This window comes from Trichosurus vulpecula, chromosome 4, assembly GCF_011100635.1.
Source record: "Trichosurus vulpecula isolate mTriVul1 chromosome 4, mTriVul1.pri, whole genome shotgun sequence".
Lineage (NCBI taxonomy): Eukaryota > Metazoa > Chordata > Mammalia > Diprotodontia > Phalangeridae > Trichosurus > Trichosurus vulpecula.
In genome coordinates this window covers 200,039,132-200,062,923 of record NC_050576.1, presented here as the reverse complement: position 1 = coordinate 200,062,923, position 23,792 = coordinate 200,039,132, and the positions used below count along the sequence as shown (strand labels likewise).

Here is a 23,792-nt window from a genome sequence, read left to right as displayed (position 1 = left end):
AGGAGTCCATCCTCCCAGCAGGACCCAGGCTCCTGGAACTGCAGGACAGGAAGGAAACAAGGGCCATTGGGCTGTGGCTGGTGAGGCCTCTGGTGGTCCCACCGGGATCTGTGGCAATTTGCAACTCATTGGTTTGGGGCAAAAACCCCTCTGTTACCTGTGGAGAGAGGGGAGAATAATAGGTGCTTGCCTCAATGAAATCCTTCATGAATATTAATATCAATTAATATTAAAGAGCCATTGCGGTGACTAGCCCATTCCTAGCCTCACACCTCCACCCCACCCCACCCCCAATAATTTGGTAGTCTCTTTTTTCTGAAGAGTTCCCTGGAAAGAGCTGTAGGAAAGAGAATTTAAATGTCCCACCTACCCAACCTCAAAATCTGGTCACCTCCCACAAGTATTGTTAGATAACTATGATGCTCCCAGGATAGTACCTAAAAACACAAGACTGGTATAGGTGTGTTCCCATTAGGGAATTACCCCCAGGTATAGGACTATGTCATAGATGTAGGGCCACAACCCTGGGCTAAGTGGAGTTGTGGGGGGACCCACTCTGGCACCTAGGATGTTAAAGCTATGTATAGTAAGTAGAGAATAGAGCACTTCCCGTGAAAACTGGGCATTCACTACTCTGGTCCCTTCCCATAAGACATGTGCTTTGGTCCCTCATTAGGAGATGAAGAGAGAGCTGGTGTTTTCTGTGTCCAAGCAAAGAGGCTACCTTGCAAAGGGGGCCAGAAACCTCCTTTTCTTGCTACCACAGAAGGGGCTGCTTTTCCTGGCTCAGTCGCCAGACATCTTTAGCACAGCCCCTCTTGGACTTCCTGCAAGGGGCCAGAGCACATGACTCACTGGAAATGGTCTAAGCACATTCTCAGTTCTATGAGAAGTGCTTGAATCTGACCCTCCTTTCCCCTGATCTGTATGTATAAGGATTCCTTATGAGCCCTCATTTGCACAACTTAAAGAAGATGAAAATTTCCGCGGTCCCTGACAGTTGGGAATGGAGTACCTGGTACTGAGGTTTACATTCAGTCTTCCCCAAACACAGGAAGACCAAGTCACACTCTGTCAAGGCCAAAGTGTATAGAATTCATCTACTGGTTCCTGCTGCTCCCTGTGCCAACCCAAACCTTTGCAAGGACAAATCCCTAGGTGTGTGGCCAAGCACTTCCCCTTCTCTGGGTCTCTTTCCTCTTTGTAAAGTGACCAGCTCATCTCTAAGGCCCCTTCCCGCTCAAAGTCCTATGAGCCTAAGTACTCCCTGAGTAGTCTCACTATCCCGCTTCCTCCTTCTTGGACTTACAACTCTGTGTCCTCCAGGGCAGGGGGCCGCTCCAGCACCTGACGACGTCGTTTGACCGCCCCCAAGATCTTCTTTCTGGGACCTAGGGGGATGCTGATGCTGTGAAGGTCTAGTTCAGAGCAGAGCATCAGGGCATCCAGATCAATCTTCTCCTGCCTCAAGAGGGCCACAAAGTCATCCATGTGCAGGGAGGCAAGGAAAGTCTCTAGCGGGCTAGTCTCAGGCTCCAGGGCCTCATCCAGCCCCAGGTCAAACTCATCCCAAGGCAGTTCATCAAGGCGCTCCTGCAAGCTGTTGGCACTGCCGATGCTATCATCATCCAGGCTTGGCGAGTGCTGCATCCGAGCACGAAGGGTGCCCGCCCCATCTATCCCTCCTTCTTCCCGCCCCAGCCCCTGAAGCCCACTGCTTACATAGTTCCTCCGGAACACCATGGTACCCAGGCCAGGGCGGGTAAAAAGAGAGTCATGGCCTGAGTCTGTGCTGACCTCCGAGTGGGCCGATTCAGCCCCTAGGCCCGGCTCCAGGGTGGCACGAGAGACGCTGTCCTCATCTGAAAGGAACATGTCCCGGAGTGGGGAACGGCCCCACTCCTTAGGGTTGGCATAGGTCCCCTGTCGAACAAACATCACGTCACTGCCCAACTGTAACCCAGACAGAGAGCGGATGCTTTTCCTCCCGTCCTCCGAGATCTTGAAAGTCCCTTCGCCGTGCTTACGCCGCTCCAGCTTCCTCTGGATTTTTGTCTTACCTCGGCCGGTCCCGTGGAGGGTGGCCTGGGAGTAGGGGAGGTGGCTGGCCAGAGACAAGTTCTGGAGACGCCGGCTCAGGGTGCTGGAGGAGAGGCTGGAGAAGCTCAGCGTGTCGGCCCGCTCCGCCAGCTCTCTCCGGTAACGCCGCTCCATGCGCGCATGGTGTTTGCGCTGCAGTTTGGCGCAGTCCTTGATGCGCCTCTCGGCTTCACGGAAAGCTTTCTCTTTCAGCTTGCCCACAAGTTTGGGGTTCAGGCTGCTCTGCTTGGCCGCGATGGAGTCCAGGTAGCGCACGCACTCCATGTGCCCTTTCATGGCCGCCATGTCCAGGGGCGTGTGGTAGTCATTGTCCAGGCACCAGATGTTGGCCCCAAAGGACACCAGGAAGGACAGGCAGTGGAGATGCCCGTTAGAGCCTGCCAGGTGCAGAGGGGTGTTGCCCCAGATGTCGCATTTGTCCGGATCACCTCTGGAATAAGATATGAGAAGCTGTTGACTGTGGAGGAGTTGGGGAAGGGGAACAGGAGGTCAGATGGTACTGCTCTTTGGAACACCTTAGAGATCAGTCAGTGGTGTTACCCCTAGAGAGGAAACATTGGGAGGGTCGGGCTTCAGCCTGGACGTTCATCACTTCTTGCCTCCCGGTGGCCCCACAATGGACCATGCCAGAAGGGTCCCTGAGATGCTTGGAGTCAGAATGTCTCCTGGTGAAAAGAGGCCCTCTCTACCCCAAAACACAGAGGCCCCCTGGGTCAGCCTAAACCTAAGACTTGTATTCTAAAGCAGAGGTTCTTAAACTTGTTGGTGACATGAACCCCCCTTCTCGAAAAATATTTTCAAATGGATAAAATATGATGCATAGGATTACAGAAAAAATCAATTACATGAAAATGCATTTATAAAAATTTTTAAATAGTAATAGCTAGCATTATACAGTGCTTTAAAGTTTTCAAAGCATTTTGTAAATATTCTCTCATTTGAGCCTCACAACAACCCTGGGATCTCAGGGCTATTGTTATCCTCATTTTACAGATAAGGAAACTGAGACAGAGTTTAAGTGATCTAGCCAGAGTCACACAGCTAGCAAGTATCTGAGGTAACATTTGAATTCAGAGCTTGATTCCAAGTCTAGCTCTGTAACCACTACACCACCTAGCTTATTAAAAAAAAAAACAAACCAATAACTTAATGGGTCTCAGGGTAAGAACCCCTGCTATAAAATAAATCTGCATAGAGTTAGGAAGATAGAAAGCCAGAAATACTGAACTAAACAGACAGAGCCAGCCAGAGAGCTATCAGATGGAGTTTGCTACTGATAAAATGTATTTTTAAAAAAATCTCTGAGTACACCAGCTACTATCACCGCCCCAGTCACTGGTAGGTGGGGCTCTGAGGAAGGCCCAGCCCAGTCCCGCCTTCTGCTGTGACACACACAGGGGCTGGGAATCTCAGAGGATTAATATTTGATGGGTTGAGAGAGACGAATGAATTATTCATGCTGGCCAGCGAGGCGCTGGCCCAGAGAGGTGGTGGGCCTGGGGTGTTAGAGTGTATGAATGCCTGGGGTAGATGAGTGCATGTGTGCATATGGAAGACTGTGTGAGCAGTTTGCTCTGTGTGTGTGTGTGTGTGTGTGTGTGTGTGTGTGTGTGTGTGTGAGTGTGAGTGCACTCTAGCAAATGAACTCAAGTGCATTTTGTTTGCAGGGACCAGGGCCAGGCCTGGCAAGCCCATGTGTGAGAGGCAGGTGTCCGGCCTTGGCCTTGGTCTGAAGGGGACTGTGGGGGCAGCCAGGCTCGGGGAGGGAGGGAGGAGGTGGAGGAGAGTGTAGACTGGCAATAGAGCTCCTCAATCTACCACTTCAAAGCCTGTTTCAGGAGGCTTGGTTAGGGGTATCCTTCTATACTCCTGGGTGGGAGACATATCCTTTAGAGATCTCCAAATACTTCTTATAAACCCAACTCCTGGAATAGAATACTTTGGAAATCTGTTACCTTCCTCACTGACAAAACCCCTCACGACCATCAAAGTCACTGTTTGAGGCAGGCTCTGTCTTCTGGAGTAATCGAACACTGTCTCCTTCTATAATCTCCCAGTCTGTGACTGATTCAAGCACTCAGTCCTATCCTCCCTACCCTTCTCCACCCCCACCCCCCATTCTGCTGCTAATGAGGTCCCAGTTCAGGCTGAAGAATTGCTCCCTTGTCTTGTCAGCTTCTCCTCCATTCTTCCACCCCCTAATTCTCTTCCTAATTGGATCCCAAGTCCAGTGTCATGGCAGGCAAATAGAGAGGCCCCACTGGCTTTACAGGAGACCACTGTCAAGTTTAAAAAAAAACAACCCCAAAACCCTCCTCTAAAGTGGGAGCTGGCAATACAACTCTTTCAGGCCACTGGAATCCTCTGATTCCCCCGTGACCTCTTCCCAGAGCCAGAGCAAGATCCCCCTGCCAAGGCAAATGCCAGCAGCCTGTGAAAGAACCTCAACTTTTTTCTATATGGGGAGTGGGGGAGGGAAGAAAGAAAAGGTACAGGAGTCCAAGCCCCTGGACCAACACTCTGTCTAGTGACTTGGCCTCCTGGGGATGTGTCTAGCCTACTCTAAGGCAGTTATCCCACTCTGGCTAGAGCAGGGGTGAATGAGAGATTAAGGTAGAGGGAACAGAGAAAGCAGAGCTCAAGTAAAATGAAGGGATGCCAGATGTGGACCCCACCCGCAAAATGGAGCCAAGAGAGACCTTTCGTCCAAACCTGTCTCTGGACAAGTCACTTAACCTTTTTTGCCTCAATTTCTTCATCTGCAAAATAAGAATACCTATAATTCCTACCACATTGGTTTACTATAGAAATCTAATGAAACAGTATATTCAAGCTTTGCAAACTTTAAGGCACTATGTTATATCATATTGAATTATATGTGTATATGCATAATGGTCAGATATTGTTAATTTAATTACACATATGCAGTGTGAAATAATGGAATGACCACTGGACTGAAGAAGAGAACTGGGTCTAGTTCCAACTTTGCCATTTGCTAACTGAGTGATCTTGGGGAAATCCATTTACCTTATAAGGACCTCAGTTTCCTGGGAAGTTGGGGTTATATTTTATGAATCTATATATTCCCTTTCAGTCTCCTTGGGATCCTACATGTCTTGAGAGTCCCTTGCTGCCAGGCCCCTAATGATTGGGCAGTGATTCAGAGAGAAAGCTAATGGGGTAGAAGGTAGCTTAACAGCAGGTGCTTTAAAAAAAAACTAGCCTGAGGCTTATATACATACAGGCAACCCAACACCTATGCCCCTCACCAAAGGCAACGGGATGGATGCTCCTTCTTCACACTCCTCCCAAATGACCTTTATTTTCCTCCTCTTCACCCCTTTAAGGCCGCTCTTAATGTTGGTTTTCAAAGGATTTTACCTGGTCATAAATTTTTGGGGATACAGTGTGATTGCCTCATATGTAAACCTCTTCCTTGGATGGTAAAGTGCCTGGCGCCTTTAGAAGTCCTTTTCAATGATTGTTTGGCCCAGAGTAAGCTCTTAATAAATGCTTGTTGACTGGCTAATGGATCAGAGTCTTCTCTATTTTTTCCAGGACAGTGATTCTCAATCATTTTTTTTAAATGTCATGGCTTCCCATGGTATTCTAGTGAAAACTATGGACTCTGAGAATAATGACCCTGAGAGTATCATTCTCAGAATAATGCTTTAAATGCATGAAAAACTACACTGAATTATAATGGAAACCAATAATATTGAAATATTTTTAAAACATATTTAATATATTCAATTTTTTTTTAAGTTCACGGACTCAGGGTCAAGAGTCCCTGTAGCTAAGTGACACAGTTGATAGCGCTCTAGGCCTGGAGTCAGGAAAACCTGAGTTCAAATTCTACCTCAGACACTTAATAGCTGTATGACCCTCAGCAAGTCACTTAAACTCTGCCTCAATTTCCTCATCTGTAAAATGGGGATCATAATAGCACCTACCTCCCAGAGCCACAGTGAGGATCAAACGAGATATCTGTAAAGTACTCAGTGCAGTGGCTGCTATATAGTAGGTTCTTAATAAACGTTTGCTCCATTCCCCTTTGGAGGCAGCTAAGTGGCTCAGTAGATAGAGCACAGTCATTAGATTATAAATTCCTTGAGGACAAGGAATGTCTTTTGCCTCTCTTTGTACCACCTCCCCCTGCCCCCCATCCCCCACCCCCATGCTTAGCAGTTCCTAGCAGATAGTAGGTGCTTTGTTGTTGTTGTTCGGTCATGTACAACTCTTGATGACCCTATTTGGGATCTTCTTGGCAAAAACAGTGGAGCGGTTTACCATTTCCTTCTCCAGATCATTTTATGAATGAGGAAACTGAGGCAAACAAGCTTAAATGGCATTCCCAGGGTCACACAGCTAGTAAGTGTCTGAGGCCAGATTTGATCTCAGGAAGATGAGTCTTCCCTGGCTCTAGGCCAGGCACTCTATCCACTGCACGACTTAGAGCTTATCGGATGTTTATTGAATTCAATTGAGCCCTGGGCCTGCAGTCAGGCAGACCAGAGTTCAAATCTAGCCTCAGATATTTCCTAGCTGAGTGAGCTTGAGCCAATCAATTAACCTCTAGCTGTCTCAGTTTTCTCAGCTGGAAAATAGGGATCATAATAACACATTCCTCCCACGACTGTTGTGAGGATCAAATGAAATAATATTTGTGAAGCACCTGGCACATAGTAGGCTTTTAATAAATGCTCATTCCCTTTCCCTTCCCCCTCTAGGGTCAGTCCTTTATTCCTCAACCCCCACCCTTTTCTCCCAGGCAGTTTTTATCCCTTTATTAAGGTCTTGACCACTGGGTTCCGGGCTCACACCATCCCCACAGGAAACCACAAAGGACTGGCCTTCCAAAGGGAAATAGTGGAGAGATGTGCCCTGTACACAGTCATACACATGGCTTCAAAACACATAGGACAAGCTGCTTACGGGAGGGAAGTGTAGGGGCCAGCCGAGGCTGATGAAGAAAAGCAGTGGAGAGGAAGAAAAGCAGGGGCAGTCATATTTCACCCCTGCTGATGAGAGCTGAAAGAGGGGAAACCCAATTAACAGGGGCAGTGGAGCAAGGCAGCCGTGGCATTTTCAGGCTGTACCATACAATATCCATAAATTCCAGGGAATGAGCAGGGAGACAGAGTGAGGCCAGGGGGAGGCAAAGGGTGGTAAAGCCAGGTTGGATAGCCTTCCCCCAGCCTTTCTAACTATGGTGGAGAGGGGACAAGGACACCCTCCCCTCTGTCACCCTGCCATCTTTGACCCTTCTGTAGAACACCTCTCTTCCTCAGGAGATAATTTTTGGAAGAGGATCTTGATCCCTTCCTCCTCCTATTCCTGCAGCTTCCTTTCTCCTAAGTTCTCTGGTCATTACCTTGACTTAAGGACCTGGAACCTCAACCCTTCCTCTCTCAGTCTTGCTACAAATCTACACACAGACACAGATATAGACACAGACACAGACACACACACACACACACACACACACACACACACACCCTGCCCCCTACAAGTGTCACAGGTTATTACACACATGCACCCCATACCTAGGTCAGGTCACAAGAGCTGGGCTTTTGGGGGAGGGGAAGGCCAGGGCACAGGATTAAAAACTAGATCCTACGAGAAAGGTATTCTAAGAAAGGGCAAGGAGAGACTATGGGGAAAGAGGACTGGGGTCAGCAGCCGGGGTCTCTCTCCTCCCTAAAGTTTTCCAGGGAAAAGAAACACCGAGATCCGCCAAGGGAGAAAGAGCCAGGGTAGCGGGGAACCGGGACCTCACCCTCGGCTAACGATGAGACGCAGAGACTCCAGGTTGCCGTGGTAGGCGGCCCAGAGGGTGGGAGTCATGCCATCTTCATCTGGAGCATTAAGTTCCTTCCGGGTGGCTTCTTTGAGAAGGTCTAAGTAGCCATCCCGGGCCGCCCGGTGGTACTGGTCGTTCATGGTGCCAGAGTTAGATGGGACGGGGAGGGGGAAGGAGAGGACTTAAGGCGGGGGGAGGGGGGAGCGGGCTGTGTTATTAGAGCATTGGGTTTGGGAAGGGGGGCGGAGGGCACAGGGCCCGCCGGCCCAGCTGCTACAGACAGAGGCTGCCTAGAGCCTAGAGTCGTGGTTACCCAGACATCTGAGATGCCCTCAGCCGAAAGGCGGGGGAGAGGGAGCAGAGGAGGGAGAGGGGGGCACTGGGAAGATCTCCGCTCGCCGGCTGCACTGACAGCCAGCCCCAGCTCCCCCTGGGTCCTAAGTGCCCTCTATCAGCCTGTCCAGACGGGGTTTACCTCACCGTATCTCCAGATACAAATAAAGAGGGCATCCAGGGCGCACCAGAGAGGACAGGATCAGAGAGCAGCTAAGGGTACTCCTGATAGTCCTTTTTTTGAAAATCATTGCACATCCTTTAAGTGCTCAAATATACCCTTCTCCTGGGCCTTGGTTATTTATTCTGGGATATGTCATAGTGTAGTGGCTAGAGTGCAGGGCTATGCCAGCAGGAAGACCTACATGCAAATCCCTGACTTGTGCCTCTGATTTACTAGCTGGGTAATCCTGGGGAAGTTCCAGAACCCTAAAATGCGCCTCAGGCTACTAAGTCCTTAGGAGCATTCACTGCCATAGCTATGTCGCTGCCAGCCTAGATGGAAGAGCTCCCACGCATAGAGTTCCCGATACTAGTGAAATCATAGATCTTAGTGTATTCGCCTAAGTCTCGAAGCATGGGTGACAACGAAAGCTTAAAGCCTCGGGGAACTTAAAGTGACTGAGAAATGGGCAAAAAAATAACCTTATCCTTCCTCTTTCTCGTCTCGAAAAGGTCCTAGTATCGGGATTTTCTGTCTGTACCCTTCAACGAAGTGGTTTGTTCATCTACAGACAATTTTGTATGTCATTTGCGTGGCATCAGCGCAGTGGTCTTTACCTTGGGGTCCGTGGACCCCCAAGGGAGTCGTGAAGAAATTTCCGTGGATCCGAAAACTGGGAAAGGAAAAACAGCACGATTTCAATATATATGATTTCCTTTGTAATCCTTTTCATTTTATTTTATGCATTTAAAACATTCTTCTGAGATAGGATTCACCCTTGACTTCACCACACTGCCTATCAAAAGGGTCCATAACACAAAAAAGGACGTCTGTATTTGTAGAAGGATAAAATTCACCAGTTGCATGTCTCCCTTCCCTACCCCCCCCCATCCCTTCTCTAAAGATTCAGTGAGTTGTTGGGCTGCTTTAAAATGCTGTGGACTTCCACCCCACCCTTCCCGATTAATAAATAGATGAAGAGCCAGAAGGGACCTTATAGATAATCTAGACCAATTCCTTAATTTTATAACTGAGAAAACTGTTTCCTGGGGAAGTTAAGTGATCAAGGTCACACAACTAAGAAGCTTGAGAGGTAGCGTTCTTTCCATTGAAAGTCTGTCTAATAGAGCAGCTAGGTGGCACAGTGAGTAGAGCACCGGCCCTGCAGTCAGGAGTACCTGAGTTCAAATCAGATCTCAGGCACTAGATATGTTTCCTAGCTGTGTGACCTTGGGCAAGTCACTTAACCCCAATTACCCTGCCAAAGGAAAAAAAAAGTCTGTCTAAGGAAGGAAAGAAGGAATCAAGCATGTATTAAGTGCCTGCGATATACTAGACAGTGCTAAATACTCTCGTTTGTAGGTACTATCACTACTCCCATTTTACAATTGAGAAAAATGAGACAGGTTAAGTGACTTGAGTGACCTTGACAGGTTAATTAATTTGAGTTCAGCTCTTCCTGACTCAAGGCTTCCAGACTCAGTACCTTACCCACAGCTCTATCTAGATGCCTCTAGGCACATTGGGGATGACTTGAAGAAGCCAGAACTTAGAATCATAGAATCTCGGAGTTGGAAGGACCCTCAGGCAACATCTAGAGCAGACCCATCCCTATCTAAGAAGAAATTTCCTTTCCAACAACCCTAACAAAGGATGAATGGGGAACTCAACTGCCTCCCGAGGCAGCCCATTCTCTTCATGCCACACAGGAAATAAAGAGGACCAGCACAGGTATAAAGGTAGGCCCATCGGGTAAAATCAGGGGGTACTTGCCAACTTGAGCCCACGTAAGCACCAGATCGAGCTCGCTTTCTGGGTACCCGACTTGCAGGCTTAGTGATGAGCAAAGCAACTAGAGCTCCTGTAGTCTTCCTCCGGGGGGCGCTGCAGAGCCGGGAAACCACCGCCCCCCCACCCCCACCCCACACACACACCTTAGGAGCCGAAACCAGCTACAATTCCGTGGGATGAGAAGGAAGCCCGACCTTAGGGAGGGGGCTCGCGTAAAGAAAAGGCAGGTGCGAAGAAGTCCTAGGTGGCAAGAAAGAACAGGCGTTCTGGGCTTTGCTTCCTAAGGTCTGGAAAGGCTGGGAAAGTAGAGAGAAAGAAAGGGGTAGGGAGGAAGATGGAGGTGTCACGAAATGTTCCGGAAAAGAAAACTGTGCCGTCGGGTGGAGATGGGAAAGGGTGCTCCAAGCTTTGCGTACCAGGGTACTAAGAGGGTGGGGTCGTGAAATGAAGGATAGAAGGACATAGCTATGGAATGTGAGCTTCTGAGTAGCATGGAGGTGGGTAGAGTTGACTACCAAGAACCTAGGAATACGCTCAGGAGGTGAAGGACCAGGGACTTTGGGGGGCGAGGAGGAAGAAAAGACAGAGGGCAAGGTACCCTCCCCGAATCGCAACTCGGGGCGGGGCTGCGCCGGAGCCCAGAAGCACTGAAAGGAAGGAGGGAGACGGTTAAGGGAGGGAGGCGAGATCAGGAAGGGCCTGTCACCGGATGATTATAAATCTAACCTTATCTCTCTCCCAGGTGCTCTTCCCCAAAATCAGCTCCGAAATAAAATGGATCATGTGAGCGGGGCAGAGAGGTTTATGGAGCTGGGTTGCCCTCCCGCCAGTGGTTGTAAAAACCCATGCCAGCCCAGGTATAAAACGCCCATCCAGCCCGGCGTGGGAGAGAAGAGCCGTCAGTCGACCCCCGTTTTCCAGCTCAGCCCTGGCTCCAGCCAGGTGGGTACTTCTCTGGCAGGGAGCATCAGGCGGGCTTGGGGCTGAGGAGAGCAGAGAAGACGGAGGTGGCTCGCGTGCCCTAAGAGCCCCCAGCACTTGCTGGTGGGGACGCCCAGGGAATTCCATGGGCCACAGCTCCTCCTCCCCTCCCTTCGAGGCGACCTTCTAAATAGGAGGGAAGAGAGAGGAGCGTGGACTTTTGTGGTCCTCAGTTCCAGAATCTTGCCCCTTCGACGGCTTCAGAAAGTGGTCCCACTTCAGAAGTGGCGTTGTTAGGGGAGGGGGTACTGGAGAGAGGGGAGCTCTCGGGGTTGATATGGGGTCCTGTCTGCTCCTCTCCCGCAGTGACTCACCACCTCTACCTTCCCCGGCCGCCACTGCCATGTCAGAGGATCTGGTCCCGGGCACCAGGGAAAGCCCACAACCCCCTGGACCTACTCCTCCCGAAGGATGGAAGAAGGGCGGCCGAATGCTGTCGGTGCTGCTGTCTCTCAACGTGCTCCTCCTCGCCTGCTCGCTCATAAGTAGCGGCGCCTTCAACAAGGTGGCGGTGTATGACACAGATGTGTTCGCACTGCTTACCACCATGATGCTCCTCACCCTCATCTGGATTCTCTTCTACCTCTTCCGAACCTCCCGACTCCCGGATGCGATCCCCTACCTGGACTCCCACGCAGGACCAATCTGGCTTCTAGGTTGGAGGGAAAAAGTCCGGGGGCCCAGGATTGGTGGGGGCAGGGTTGGAAATGAGGTGCAGAGGAGGGGTGGGGGAATATGCGGAGGGGGAGGGAGATTCTGGCCCAAGGTTGTCCTCGGAAGAACTGGGTATGGTTGAATTGCTGTGCCTTGGCATGGGTAGGTGAGCCAGGCTTGGTGAGGGGACCGAGTGGGTCTGAGGGGGACTTGGACTGAGGAAATGGAAACACTATAAAAGGGAGAGAAGCATCTTAAGGTCTGCAAGGTGTAGTGGAGACGTAAAGTCAAAAAACCCGAGATCAAATTCAGATACTCACTTACCATACCTGAATGACCTTGGGCCAACCATTTAACCACATTAAACCACCGTTTGCTCCTCTTTGAAATGGAGGTGGGGAAGGACTTGGAGATGATTTCTAAGGTCTCCAACAATTTAACAATCTTATTGTGGCAAAGTTCCCTTACAGCCCCAAATGTGACGACCCTGATGTATTCCTTGCTTCCGGATCAGGCAGAGGGACTAAGCCACCCAACTGATGGGAACTTTAACCTCTAACTTCTTTGGACACCCCCAACATCTGTCTTTGACCGGTGGGCAGTGCAAGATAGTGTGGGGACTGAGCCACAGGAAAGTTTGAGATGATATATCCCAGCATCTCACCTCCACTATCTCTGCTCCCAAGGTGGGCTGGTCCTATTTGGTGTCTGTACCTTGATCATGGACGTCTTCAAAACAGGCTACTATTCCAGTTTCTATGAGTGTCAGTCAGCCATTAAGATCCTGTATCCCATCATACAGGCAATATTTGTCATTGTTCAGGTAAGTGGGGAGTTCAACGTCTGACTGATGCAAAGGGGAACCCCTGGGATCTATGAGAGGTGCGGGAGGTGTTTAGGAGTTGGGCATTTTGGTTAGGAGCTCTGTTCATGGTTAACATCTGGTGGGGGGGTGGCTTGGAGAGAAGGACTCAGCAACAATTTTTATCCTCAAGGCTCTGGCCCCCTCTCCTTAGCTGACCTCAGCTGCAAACAGACCAGAATTCCTATTCTAGCCAGAATTCTGCCTAGCCTGGGCCAGTTTGGACACAACCACGGGCAAAAGGCAGGGATGATTCAGTTAACTAAGCAGTTGGGAAAAAAATTACCCAATCAATGAGCATTTATTAAGTGCTTACCATGCGCTAGAGACTGTGAAATACAAAAGCAGAAGTAAACAGTAGTTGGGGCTTTTTAAACGAGTGAGATTATTTTGTCAGAAGCCTTCTTTGCCCATTGTCTCTGGACCTGGTAATGGAAAGCACCAATCACCAGCAGGTCAGAGAGGCATGAGGCAAGCTATCCCCCTTCTCTTCTCCCCATTCCTAACATTTTCACTGTTCATTACTTCAGTTAAAATTTCATTATTATGGGGCAGCTAGGTGGCTCAGTGATCCAGAGCACTGGCCATGGAGTGAGGAGTACCTGAGTTCAAATTCTGCCTCAGACACTTGACTAGTTGTGTGACCTCGGACAAGTCACTTAACCCCAATTGCCCTGCCAAAAAGCAAAAAAAGAAAAAAATTCATTACTATAAATTCTCTTCTTTGGGATCTGTGTACTCTGTTAAAGTAATGTCAACTAATACCTTAATGAGGACTCATTGACACCTATTTGACAATAAGAGCTTATAATGGGATGTGACCACAGACAGAACTATGTAGATGTGGTAGAAAAGTAAGTGAGAAACTACAAAGGCCAGACTTTGCTTTCTGGATGATTTGCCTAAGGCCAACCCTACTATCTAAACTGAGGAACTGATTTGGGGGGGGGGGGGCGGGGTGAGAGTGGAAACCAGGAAACCACTCTTGTCTTGTGCTGAGAGATACCTAGGTACCCTCCTGTCTCCACTCCAGAAAGGAACTGTTACAATAAATAATGAAGGAGACCTTGACAGCACATATCATTGAACATGAATTTGTTATTTTTGAGTCAACAGTTGGTGTGCTATTTTTCTTAACCTACTTTGTACACCACCCTTCCCTTGATCTTTCTGGCAAGCATCGGAGAGGTCAGAGGATCTAGGTTCAAGTTCTAGCTCTAATACTTCATCTCTTGGACCATCAATTCCCTCATCTATAAAATGGCAATAATACTTGCAGGTGCCACCTTGAAAGGCTGTCTGGAGAAAGACCCTTGGGAAACCTTGTTATGCTGGGTAAATCTGGGCTGTTATGGATATTATAAAGGCCTGTGAAAGAGGCAGAACATAAGCAGGGTTTCCATTTCAGTGCTACTCAGGAGGCCTCCTCTGTCCTCTATTCTTGTAGACATACTTCCTCTGGGTCTCAGCTAAGGCCGTTATTCATGCCCACCTGGACCTGACCCGGTGAGTACTCCCTGCCTGACTATCCCCAAATTCAAAGCCAACTGCTTTAGTTCTTCCCAGATTCGATGCCAGTTGCTTCAGTCCATCCCCAAAGTCAACATCAGTTGATTCAATATATCTCTAAACTCAATGCTACTTAGTGCAGTGTGCCCCCACATTCACTGCCAATTGCTTCAAAGCCACTGCTCACGTGGTACCACACCTTGTAAGCAGAGGCAAAGGCTGTTCATCTTGGGACACCTGTTTCCCAATTGTCAAGATGAATAGAATTTTACTATAATTTACCAGAGGAGAGAGGAAATGCACCATGTGCATTTGGCCCCCATGAAGAGAGTATCCCCAAGGCATCTTTCTTGGTAGCTTGGTCTACTGGGGACTTGCCAAGTCTGTCTGGGGAAGAATGCCCAACCATACAAATCCCACAAATTTTTTTTGCCTTTCCTAAAACTCCTTCCCTATTCAGAACAAAGTACGAAGCTTTTCTCCCCAAGCTCCTCCCCTGACACATCCCAGGATGGATAGCCCCAGTACAAAATGGGGACTCTCACTAGCCTCTTCGCTCTCCCCTTCCCCCCAAATAGGTGTGGTCTCATGTTCACACTCTCTACCAACCTGGCCATCTGGATGGCAGCCGTGGTGGATGAATCTGTTCACCATGAACACTCCGATAGTAGCAATAGCAGCCAGGCCCGCCTCATTTCCTATGGTGAGTCTCTTGATCCTCATGGGCCCACATACCACTATTGACTCAGGCAATCTCCAGTGGGTAGGTTGAGCTAATGCTCAGGTGAGCAGGCCTCTGACTTCAGGAGATTTGTTGAACTCTCTGCAATATAACTAAGTGAGGCTGGGATAGGGTTCAGGGACTACTATTATTCCCTACTCCTACCTCTGGCTGTGAACAATTCTTCCTTGACCTCTGAAAGGAAGGCTACTCTGGTCTTGATGTCTGGCATATTCTCCTTGTTTGTGCCCATCCCAAAGAAGAGGGGAACCTAGACTGGAAACAGGGCAAGGATGGTTCAGCTGGTGAGAGCAAAAGAGAGCTTGGGGAAAGAGAAAAAAATACAAAGAAGTCCAAGAGTAGGAGACTAGAGAGATAAAGAGTTTGGGGACCTCAAGGAGAAGAAGGAGAAGGCGGAAAAGGAGGAGAGTCTCTTAATTGCCAAGAAATGTGGCCTCCACCCTTCCTCCCTTTCTATAATTTAACTGGCCCTCATTCTCTTAGTTTCTCTAGGGCCTCTGGTTCAGCTCTGAAAAAAAAAATAGCATGTTTTATAAGGCAATGAGGTAGTCACTCAACTCAACCAACTGTGAACCTTCAGTGGGTGGAAAACCATCCCATATTGGCCACTGTGAGGAATCCCAAAGAGAGAGGAGGAACAATGTGTACTCTCAGGGAGCTGGTCATCTAGCTGGGGAGACAAAACACATATCTTCATGCAGATAATTTAATATGCTTGTAAACCTGCATAGGAACAAGCACAGGTTAATAACATACTAACATAATAATGATTAGAGCTGTCTCAAAGAGGAATATGCCGCCTTGAGAAGTGAACTCCCCATTACTGGAGGTCTATACATGATTGTAAAATGGATGATTAATTGTCAGGAATTAGAGGGGGTACCTGTTAGGTATGGTTTGGACCAGCTAGACTTTGATATCCCTTCCAACCAGGCGATTCTAGGTAAAAGCTTCCTGGAGGAAGTGAGTTTCAGCATGGGTTTTGTGAAGTGGGTAGAAGTCAAAGTAGATAGAGCACTGGACCTGGAGTCAGGAAGACCTGAGTTGATATCCTTCCTCACTAGCTGTGTGACCCTGGACAACTCACTTCACCTGTGTTTGCCTCAGTTTCCTTGTCTGCAAAACAAGAATAATAATGGCACTCACCTCCCAGGGTTGTTGTGAGGATAAAATGAGATATTTATAAAATGTTTTACAAGACTTTAAGCACTATATAAATGCTAACTATTATCATCATCATTATTATTATTTTAAAATAAGTTTTTATTGGTATCTTTTGTTTTTACATTACTAGATTTCCCTCTGTCCTTTCCCTCCCCATTCTGTTCCTATGTCCTATCCCCCCAATGTGGGTGTAGCTCCAATATATTAAAATCCTAAATTTGGATACATTCCTAATATAGACACATACCCATAAAGCTGTGTGTCCAGTACAGAAACAACCCCAATGTAGGCAAAGCGTCTTCCCTTATAACAAATACTTTTTAAATAAAAAGGAAGGAAAATAATAAGCAAGACCTATCAATACATTGAAAAAGAGTCTCACATTGAATGCAATGTTCCACATCCCTGGATTGATTAGCATGAGTTTTAAAGGATGATTGGTTTTCTGTTTCCTAGAGCAGGGGTCTATGATGTTTTTCTAAAAATACATTTTGGCAACCACATTTGATTATGATTGGTTTCCTATGTATTTTTATTTTATGCATTTAAAGACATTTTTCTGAGGAGGGGTCGATAGGCTTCACCAGACTGCCAAAGGGGTACACACATGCACACGCGCGCCCGAGCGCGCGCATACACACACACACACACACACAAGTTAAGAACCAGAGGTTTCTCAAGTTGCAAAGTGCCCAAGGACACTTAAAGGAGAATAGGAAAAAGCAGTCCTTTACTCACCAGCATCCCAGCACCTGCCTATGCCCCTCCTCTCTTCCCAGCAGCACGGTCAGGCAGCACCGAGGAAGAGGACTGTCCTTGCAACACAACCTTCTGTCAGGTCTTCAAACAGGGCTACTTCTACCTGTATCCCTTCAACATCGAGTACAGCCTCTTCGCCTCCACAATGGTCTACGTCATGTGGAAGAATGTAGGGCGCCTGATAGGCCCTTCCCACGGCCACGGCCATGGCCATGGCCACACCCCATCCTTCAGCAGCTTCTTCCGGGAAACCTTCTTCATTGGGCCTGTGTTGGGTGTGCTCATATTTGTGGTAGGGCTAGGGATCTTCATTGTCTATGAAGTCAAGGTGAGTGGGGACAATAGTGGGATCCACCAAGCCCTCATCCTCTACTACAGCTTTAACATAGCCTGCCTGGGCCTTATGACCTTAGTCAGCCTCGGGGGCTCTATCATCTACCGTTTTGACCAAAGGACAATGGACCATCACAAGAACCCAACTCGTACAGTGGATGTAGCTCTGCTGATGGGGGCTGCTCTTGGGCAGTACGCCATCTCTTATTATTCCATTGTGGCTGTGGTGGTGAGAAGCCCCACGGACCTGTTGGGTGGGTTGGACCTTGCCTATTCCTTGCTAATGATTGCCCAGCACATCTTCCAGAATGTCTTCATCATTGAAAGCCTCCACCGAGGCCCCCCTGCCATCCAGGGAAAACCAGGCAATGAGCCCGTCCATGGCCTCACCTATGCCAATCAGGATGCTCTGCACACCTTGCCTGACTACCCATCCACTCCTAGACTGGTGGGCTCCACCCCTGCTGGCCCCCAGGAGGCAGTTACCATTATCTCAGCCCCCCAGAGGAAGTGGAGGAGCAAGTGCCTGAAGGATATTTCACTATTTCTACTGTTGTGCAACATGATTGTGAGTAAAGATGGAGAGGTGGTGAAGAGGGGAGGTGAGGGGGTGGGGGAATGGTCACTGCTTATTTGCCCAAAACTAGTGAAGATGTTCTTTAACTCACCTTGCCCTACCCCATACTTTAGAGATCTCCAGTAAAGAACTGGTTCCTCAGGTTCAGAGAAAGCAAAGTGTTTTCTTTTAGACAGACCTCCCCCCCTAAGAAACAGGGTAGAAAGTGAATGAAATAGCCAGGTTTTGACTTCCTGGGAAAGTGATAGGAGAAAGAGGAGCTGGAGGGTTCCGATTAAATGCTGACCCAGGGAAGAGAGAAGGGGAGGGAGGTGTGAGAGCTCATGTAGAGGGAGGGGAGCCCTCATCCACAAACTAGAGATGTGAGAGCTCATTTCATCTTGTGACTTGACTCTTTCTCAGCTTAATTAGAGCAGCAGCAGGAAGTACCAGAGTCCCCTGGAAATGTGAAAACTGAGCAAAATGAAGTGTTAAAGTGTGATGGGGAAGGAGAAGTAGAAGGCTACCACACCCCACAGTGAATCAGCAAAGCTGCCTTGCAAGAAGTCTCATAGATAGATATACTCAACAAATATATAGCCCTGATATGCCAGCACACCTAATATAATCATATCCCGAATATTTAGCCACCTCAAATTCAGATACCTCCCCATTATAGAAACCTCCCAGAATAGTTATATACCCAACACGGAAATATCCTCAATGCAAGCAAATCTCCAATATATACACTTTAAATTTTGATGCATCCCAAATATACCCTTAAAGCTATGTACCCAATATAAAAACATCCTCAATACAGGCATATTCTCAATATAGAAACTCCCCAAATCCAGATATATCCTCGATATAAACACCTTATTAGTGAGACTGTACAGATATACAGAAATATATCCAAAGTAGGCACATCTTCAGTACCTCAAACAGCCCAAATCTGGATACATTCTTTGCCTGGGTTAATTTATATCCTCACTACAGAAACACTCTCAAAATGAATATATAGCTAATATAAAGTACCTCAGTGTGGGTGTATCTCCAATATAGAGACCCTTGACCCAGTGTAGTTACAACCCCCTCCCCCATAGATGTAATTAATACCTCCTCCCAATGTATCCCTAGTATACTCATCACAGACATTTCTAATATATTCCCACTTTAGAAACATCTCCAGTAGAAGTAAAGCTCTCTGTAAATATGCCATCTATACTGAAACTCCAGGACAGGGGGATAGCTTCTTTAAAACTGAAGCATCTCTAGATCTTTGCTCTCATTCGTCAAAGTGCAAGAGCTGATACTTTAGCCATGCACCGGTCTGGGTTTATTATGTGTCTAAGAATTTATCTGATATCCCTTCCGCCTTTCATGTACCTCTCCAGTCACTATAGCCTAGACATGAGTTCCACCAAGAACTAATTCACTGACTGACCCAGGAGCCTGGGTACCTATCTGCACACACAAGCACCATATTCCAGAACAGATTAGGAACTGCTTTTGCCTGGGGCAGCTGAACCTTAGCTTGGTTCCCAGTTTTCCCTTAGTTCTCCCTCAGCCCAGGGGAGAAAAGAGGGGGCAGAGTGATAAGACAGAATAATGTGGCAGGGAGGACTCTCTGTACAAGGGGTTAGAAGTGAGGAAAATCTTGCTGGAGTCCTCTAGCTCAGCCCCTGCCATCTGGGTGTGGCCTTCCCTCATCTCTCATCAACTCTCAGTGCCTCAGTGTTGTAGATATCTCACAAAAATATTTAGAATGGCAAATTTGTCTATGTACACATACTTTCTATACTATATGGCATTGATTATGAGAACCTTAGAGAGCATCTAATCCAACTCTCTGAAGAAATAGGTCCAGAAATGTTCAATGATTTTCCAAAGGTGTAGGTAGTGAATGGCAGAGCCAGGATTCAATCTAGGGTATCTGACTTCAAATTTGTTTCTCTAATACTCTGTACCATACAATAAATGGGATTCAGAGCTAGAATGGCTGAACTAATGAAAAGTATTTATTAAGTACTTAACTATGTTCAAAACAGTGTAAGTGCTTGAGAACACAAAATTTTGCTTGAATTTGTATTCCTAGCACTTAGTACAGTGTCTGGTACATAGGACTTAATAATTGCTTTATCTTTACCTAAATAGAAAATTAAGACAGTCCCAGTGCTATCCTCAAGGAGCTCTCATTCTAGAGGGAAAGGTAACACAATATAGAAAGTTTTAGCTACAAGTAGGATGGAAAGAGCTCGTGGTCCTTAGGGCACTATAGCAAAGCAGATGGTAAAGCATCATCTTCAATGGAAGTGCCCTTAGAGATCATTGAGAATCCCTCTCCACTACAACCTCATGGTCCTCTCCCCGTTTTACTTGGAAGGAGAATAAAACCTTGTACTTAAATATGAAGAAATACCTTCCTCCAATCACATCCGCTCTTTCTTTGTTTCCATACCCTTCAACACTCAGGCAGTTTCAGTTGGGTAGGACCAGGCTAAGGGTGTGTGGTAAGTGTAACCACTGGCTGGCTCCCTTGGAGTTGAGGGGTGTGTGTGTGTGTGTGTGTGTGTGCTCTCACCTGAGCATTTGTGTGCATATGTCTATGTGAATGTTTCTTGAATAGTGACTAAGGCTAAAGGAATATAGAATTGCTTTTAAAAAAAAACAAAGCATTATGGTAGAAAAAAAACAAGAGTCAGAAGATTTAGATTTTAATTCTGACCCAGCCACTTAATAGCTGGGTGACCTTGTGCAAGCCACTTAATCATTCAATTTCCTCACCTATAAAATGAGGAGAATTGAATAGCGGAGCTCTAAAGTCACTTCCAGCTCAAGCATTCTATAAAACTAAGGCTACAGTCCTACAAAATGTGTTGGAGGGGTGGGTAGGTGAGCCAAATCCCTAAAGGTGACTTGGGTTCTAACTTGTTGCTGGATGCTGACCCACCCACCCACCCATCCATTCCCATCTCTCCTTAGCTCTGGGTCATGCCTGCCTTTGGTGGCCGCCCTCAGTTCAACAACGACTTGGAACTGGATTTCTACGGCTACTCCCTGTGGGCAGCCATTGTCAACATCTGCCTTCCCTTCGGAATCTTCTACCGAATGCATGCTGTCGCCAGCTTGCTGGAGGTCTATGTCCTGTCCTGATGTTCCTCCCTTCCCCCATGAGCCTTTGTACTTCCCCACAAGATTTCTAGAACCCAGGCCAAGCTAACAGACAACATCGATTGGTACCCATATTCTCCTGGGTGAGGAAAAAGACAACTCTTTGGACGTTTTAACTTCAGGAGATGGATAGGGGGCCTCTATACCCACTTCCTCAATTCCACCCAAGTCTAACTGCCTCCTTACCCAGTTCTCCCATTCCTCACTTCACCTGCCCAAGGGACCCTCCTAGAAAACTAAACTGATGACAATAACTGGAAGAATGAGAGTTTTAATATATATTTTCACCAAATAGGTCTGCAGTTTGAGTTGGGGTTTTAAAAGTCAAAATCCTTAACTTTAAATCATTTTAAAGTCAAAATCGCTTTTCTCCCACTTTGCCCTCCAACCTATACAATGAGACTTGTATTTTGGTATAGGCTTGGGCCCCTGAATTGATTCAATTTCTCCAAAGTGCTTTGAAACAGATAGTCTGGATATGGGGTGAGTGGAGAATAACCTTCCTTATGTTCCTGAACTCCCCAAAACTGGGCTGCAGGACCCACCCACATTCCCACCTATTGAATCCTTTGGTTTTCTATGTTTTGAGCCAGGAATCAAATAAATTTGTGATTCTCTAACTGTCCCCAATAACTTATTAAAAAAATTATTGATACCTTTTGTTTTAATATCACCTACATCACCCAACATATCCCTTATAACAAAGAATTTAAGAAAGAAAAGTTTGCCAAAACTACCCACACATCAACCAAGTCCAACATTGTAAGTAATGGTCAATATCCATTACCCCCTGCCCCTTTGAAGGAGGAAGGGTAGTATGTTCTCAAATCTCTTCCTTGGGGCCAAACTTGGTCATTATAATTTCACAGAATTTAATTTCTATTGTTTTGTTGTTCTTTTTTCCCATTTAATCATTGTAATTATTATGATTCAGTCAATCAACTAGCATTTATTAAGCCCCTGTTGTGTGCCAGGGATTGTATTGGTTGCTGGAGATACAAAGACAAAAGTAAAAAATGAGCTAATCCCTGTCCTTAAGAAGTTTATAGTCTATCAAGTGGGACAACACATAAACATACATACATATATGTATATACACACATATACTGTATATATGTATAGTGTATGCACATATCTATCTATATGATATGTGTATAGTGTATGTACATATATCTATGTGATATATGTATATAGTATATGCACATATCTATAAACCAAGTACCTTGTGTTTGTTTTATATGTACACAGAGATCACATATATCTATGTGCATATGCAAAATAAACACAAAATATTTGTTGGAGAAGGCACTAGGAGATGGGAGAAAATATTGGGTTAGAGGTTCTGAGTGGTGGACAGCAAGAAGGGCAGTTTGGGTAGACCACAGGGTATGATATGGAGTAATGTGTAATAATCCTAGTAAGGTAGGCTGAAACAGATTGTGAAGGGCTTTAAATGTCAAACAAAGAAGTTTATATTTGACTCATAAGATAATTAGGGAGCCACTAGAGTGCATCTCCTGGTTCTTCTTACATCATTTGGCATCAGTTCCCATAAATCTTCTTATGATTCTCTATATTCATATTAATCCTTTTATACAATGGAGTATGGAATATTTTCCATTACATTCATGTGACACATTTTGCTTAGACGTACCCCAATCTATGGTCATCTCCTCCTACAGTTCCTTGCTCTTTCAAAACAAAATCAGCTTTTGGTGTCATGAGACTTTTATCATTGATCTCTTTATGATATATGTCTAACAGTGGGATCTCTGGACCAAAGGGCATTTTAGAGTGACTTTCTTAGCATAATTCCAAATTGCTTTCCAAAATAGTTGGACCAATTCATAGCTCCACCAACAATGCATTAGTATTTGGTATCAGTAGATATCAGTATCCACTAGCCCTCCAAAACCTCAGTACACTTCATAGCCAAGCCAACATCAATCTGAAGGGTTCTGAGGAGAGAAGAAAAATAATTTCTGCCAACAAGAATACCCATAGAAATAACAGAGACAAACAGAGCCAGAAAGGGAGGAGAAACCAGGTGAGAACCAGTGGTAGGGAAGGCAGCTGCCCTCAAGTTATAACCACCCTAGAGGGCACAAAGACATTTTTGGGGTGATAAGGAGAGGAACCAACAGGGTCCTAAGGGCAGCACTATGGGGATTTCCTCAATTTGCTTTGGGAAGAAGTCTCTTGGCCTGTCTATCCCAAAAATCCCAACATGCAACATGTTCAGTCAGCCCTAGGACCAGACTCAGCAGTTCAGTGACATTCTAATTAGAGGGTGGGAAGGACACACAGAAGAAGACAAAGGGATTTCTTGCAGGGAGGAGGAGAGGAAGCCTCACAGCCCAGTCAGAATTAGACTCCATATTTTTTCCTTCAACCTCGTATGGAACAACAGGGAGAGGAAAAGAAAGAGGAAAGGGAGTATGGATATGGCAGCTGAGGGCAGAAAGAGTGCTGCTTCGTGGCAAGCAGATGGCACAGGGCTTGGCATCAGGGGAAGTTGACATGGAAAGGGGCCATGAGCTTTCTGGAGCAGTTGTACTTAGGTGACTTGGGCACCCTGGGAGAAACTTGTCTCTGTTTCTTTTCTGTCCTATTTCCCCGGGGGCCCAGTCAGGCGCCTCGAATGCATGCCTCCCAGGGTTGGGAAGACCCCCTCAAATCTTGGCTCCCTGCCGCCCTCTCCATCTGACTCCCTTAATTGAAGACTTGATCCCCGCCCAGTAGTCCTTGGCTAGCCAGCCAAACGTCTCCGACCCCTGTAGGTTCTGGCCCGTCCCCTCCACGCCCGACAGCGTGGCCCATTTGCCAACTCGCTCTGAGATGGCCCTGCCCCCGATCCTATTGGTTGCTCTT

General features: G+C 47.0%; 2 protein-coding genes across 3 annotated transcripts; one reads left to right on the top strand and one right to left on the bottom strand.

Moving 5' to 3' along the window:
• Nucleotides 1-1,305: 1,305 nt before the first annotated feature.
• USH1G (USH1 protein network component sans) lies at nt 1,306-8,043 on the bottom strand. Its single transcript, XM_036753294.1, has 2 exons — nt 7,880-8,043; nt 1,306-2,530 (listed from the first exon to the last, which is right to left on the bottom strand). Exons 1-2 carry the CDS (start codon nt 8,041-8,043, stop codon nt 1,306-1,308), a joined length of 1,389 nt encoding a protein of 462 aa, XP_036609189.1.
• A 3,471-nt stretch (nt 8,044-11,514) lies between these two features.
• Nucleotides 11,515-21,126, top strand: OTOP2 (otopetrin 2). Of its 2 annotated transcripts, none has more exons than XM_036758208.1 (6): nt 11,515-11,827; nt 12,512-12,648; nt 14,135-14,193; nt 14,775-14,899; nt 16,885-17,762; nt 20,733-21,126. In XM_036758208.1, the coding sequence occupies exons 1-6, from the start codon at nt 11,515-11,517 to the stop codon at nt 20,901-20,903; spliced, it is 1,683 nt and encodes a 560-aa protein (XP_036614103.1). In that variant the 3' UTR covers nt 20,904-21,126. The 2 variants fall into 2 exon arrangements, with proteins under 2 accessions (XP_036614103.1, XP_036614102.1); XM_036758207.1 differs by having other exon boundaries at nt 16,882-17,762.
• The last annotated feature ends 2,666 nt before the right edge of the window (nt 21,127-23,792 follow it).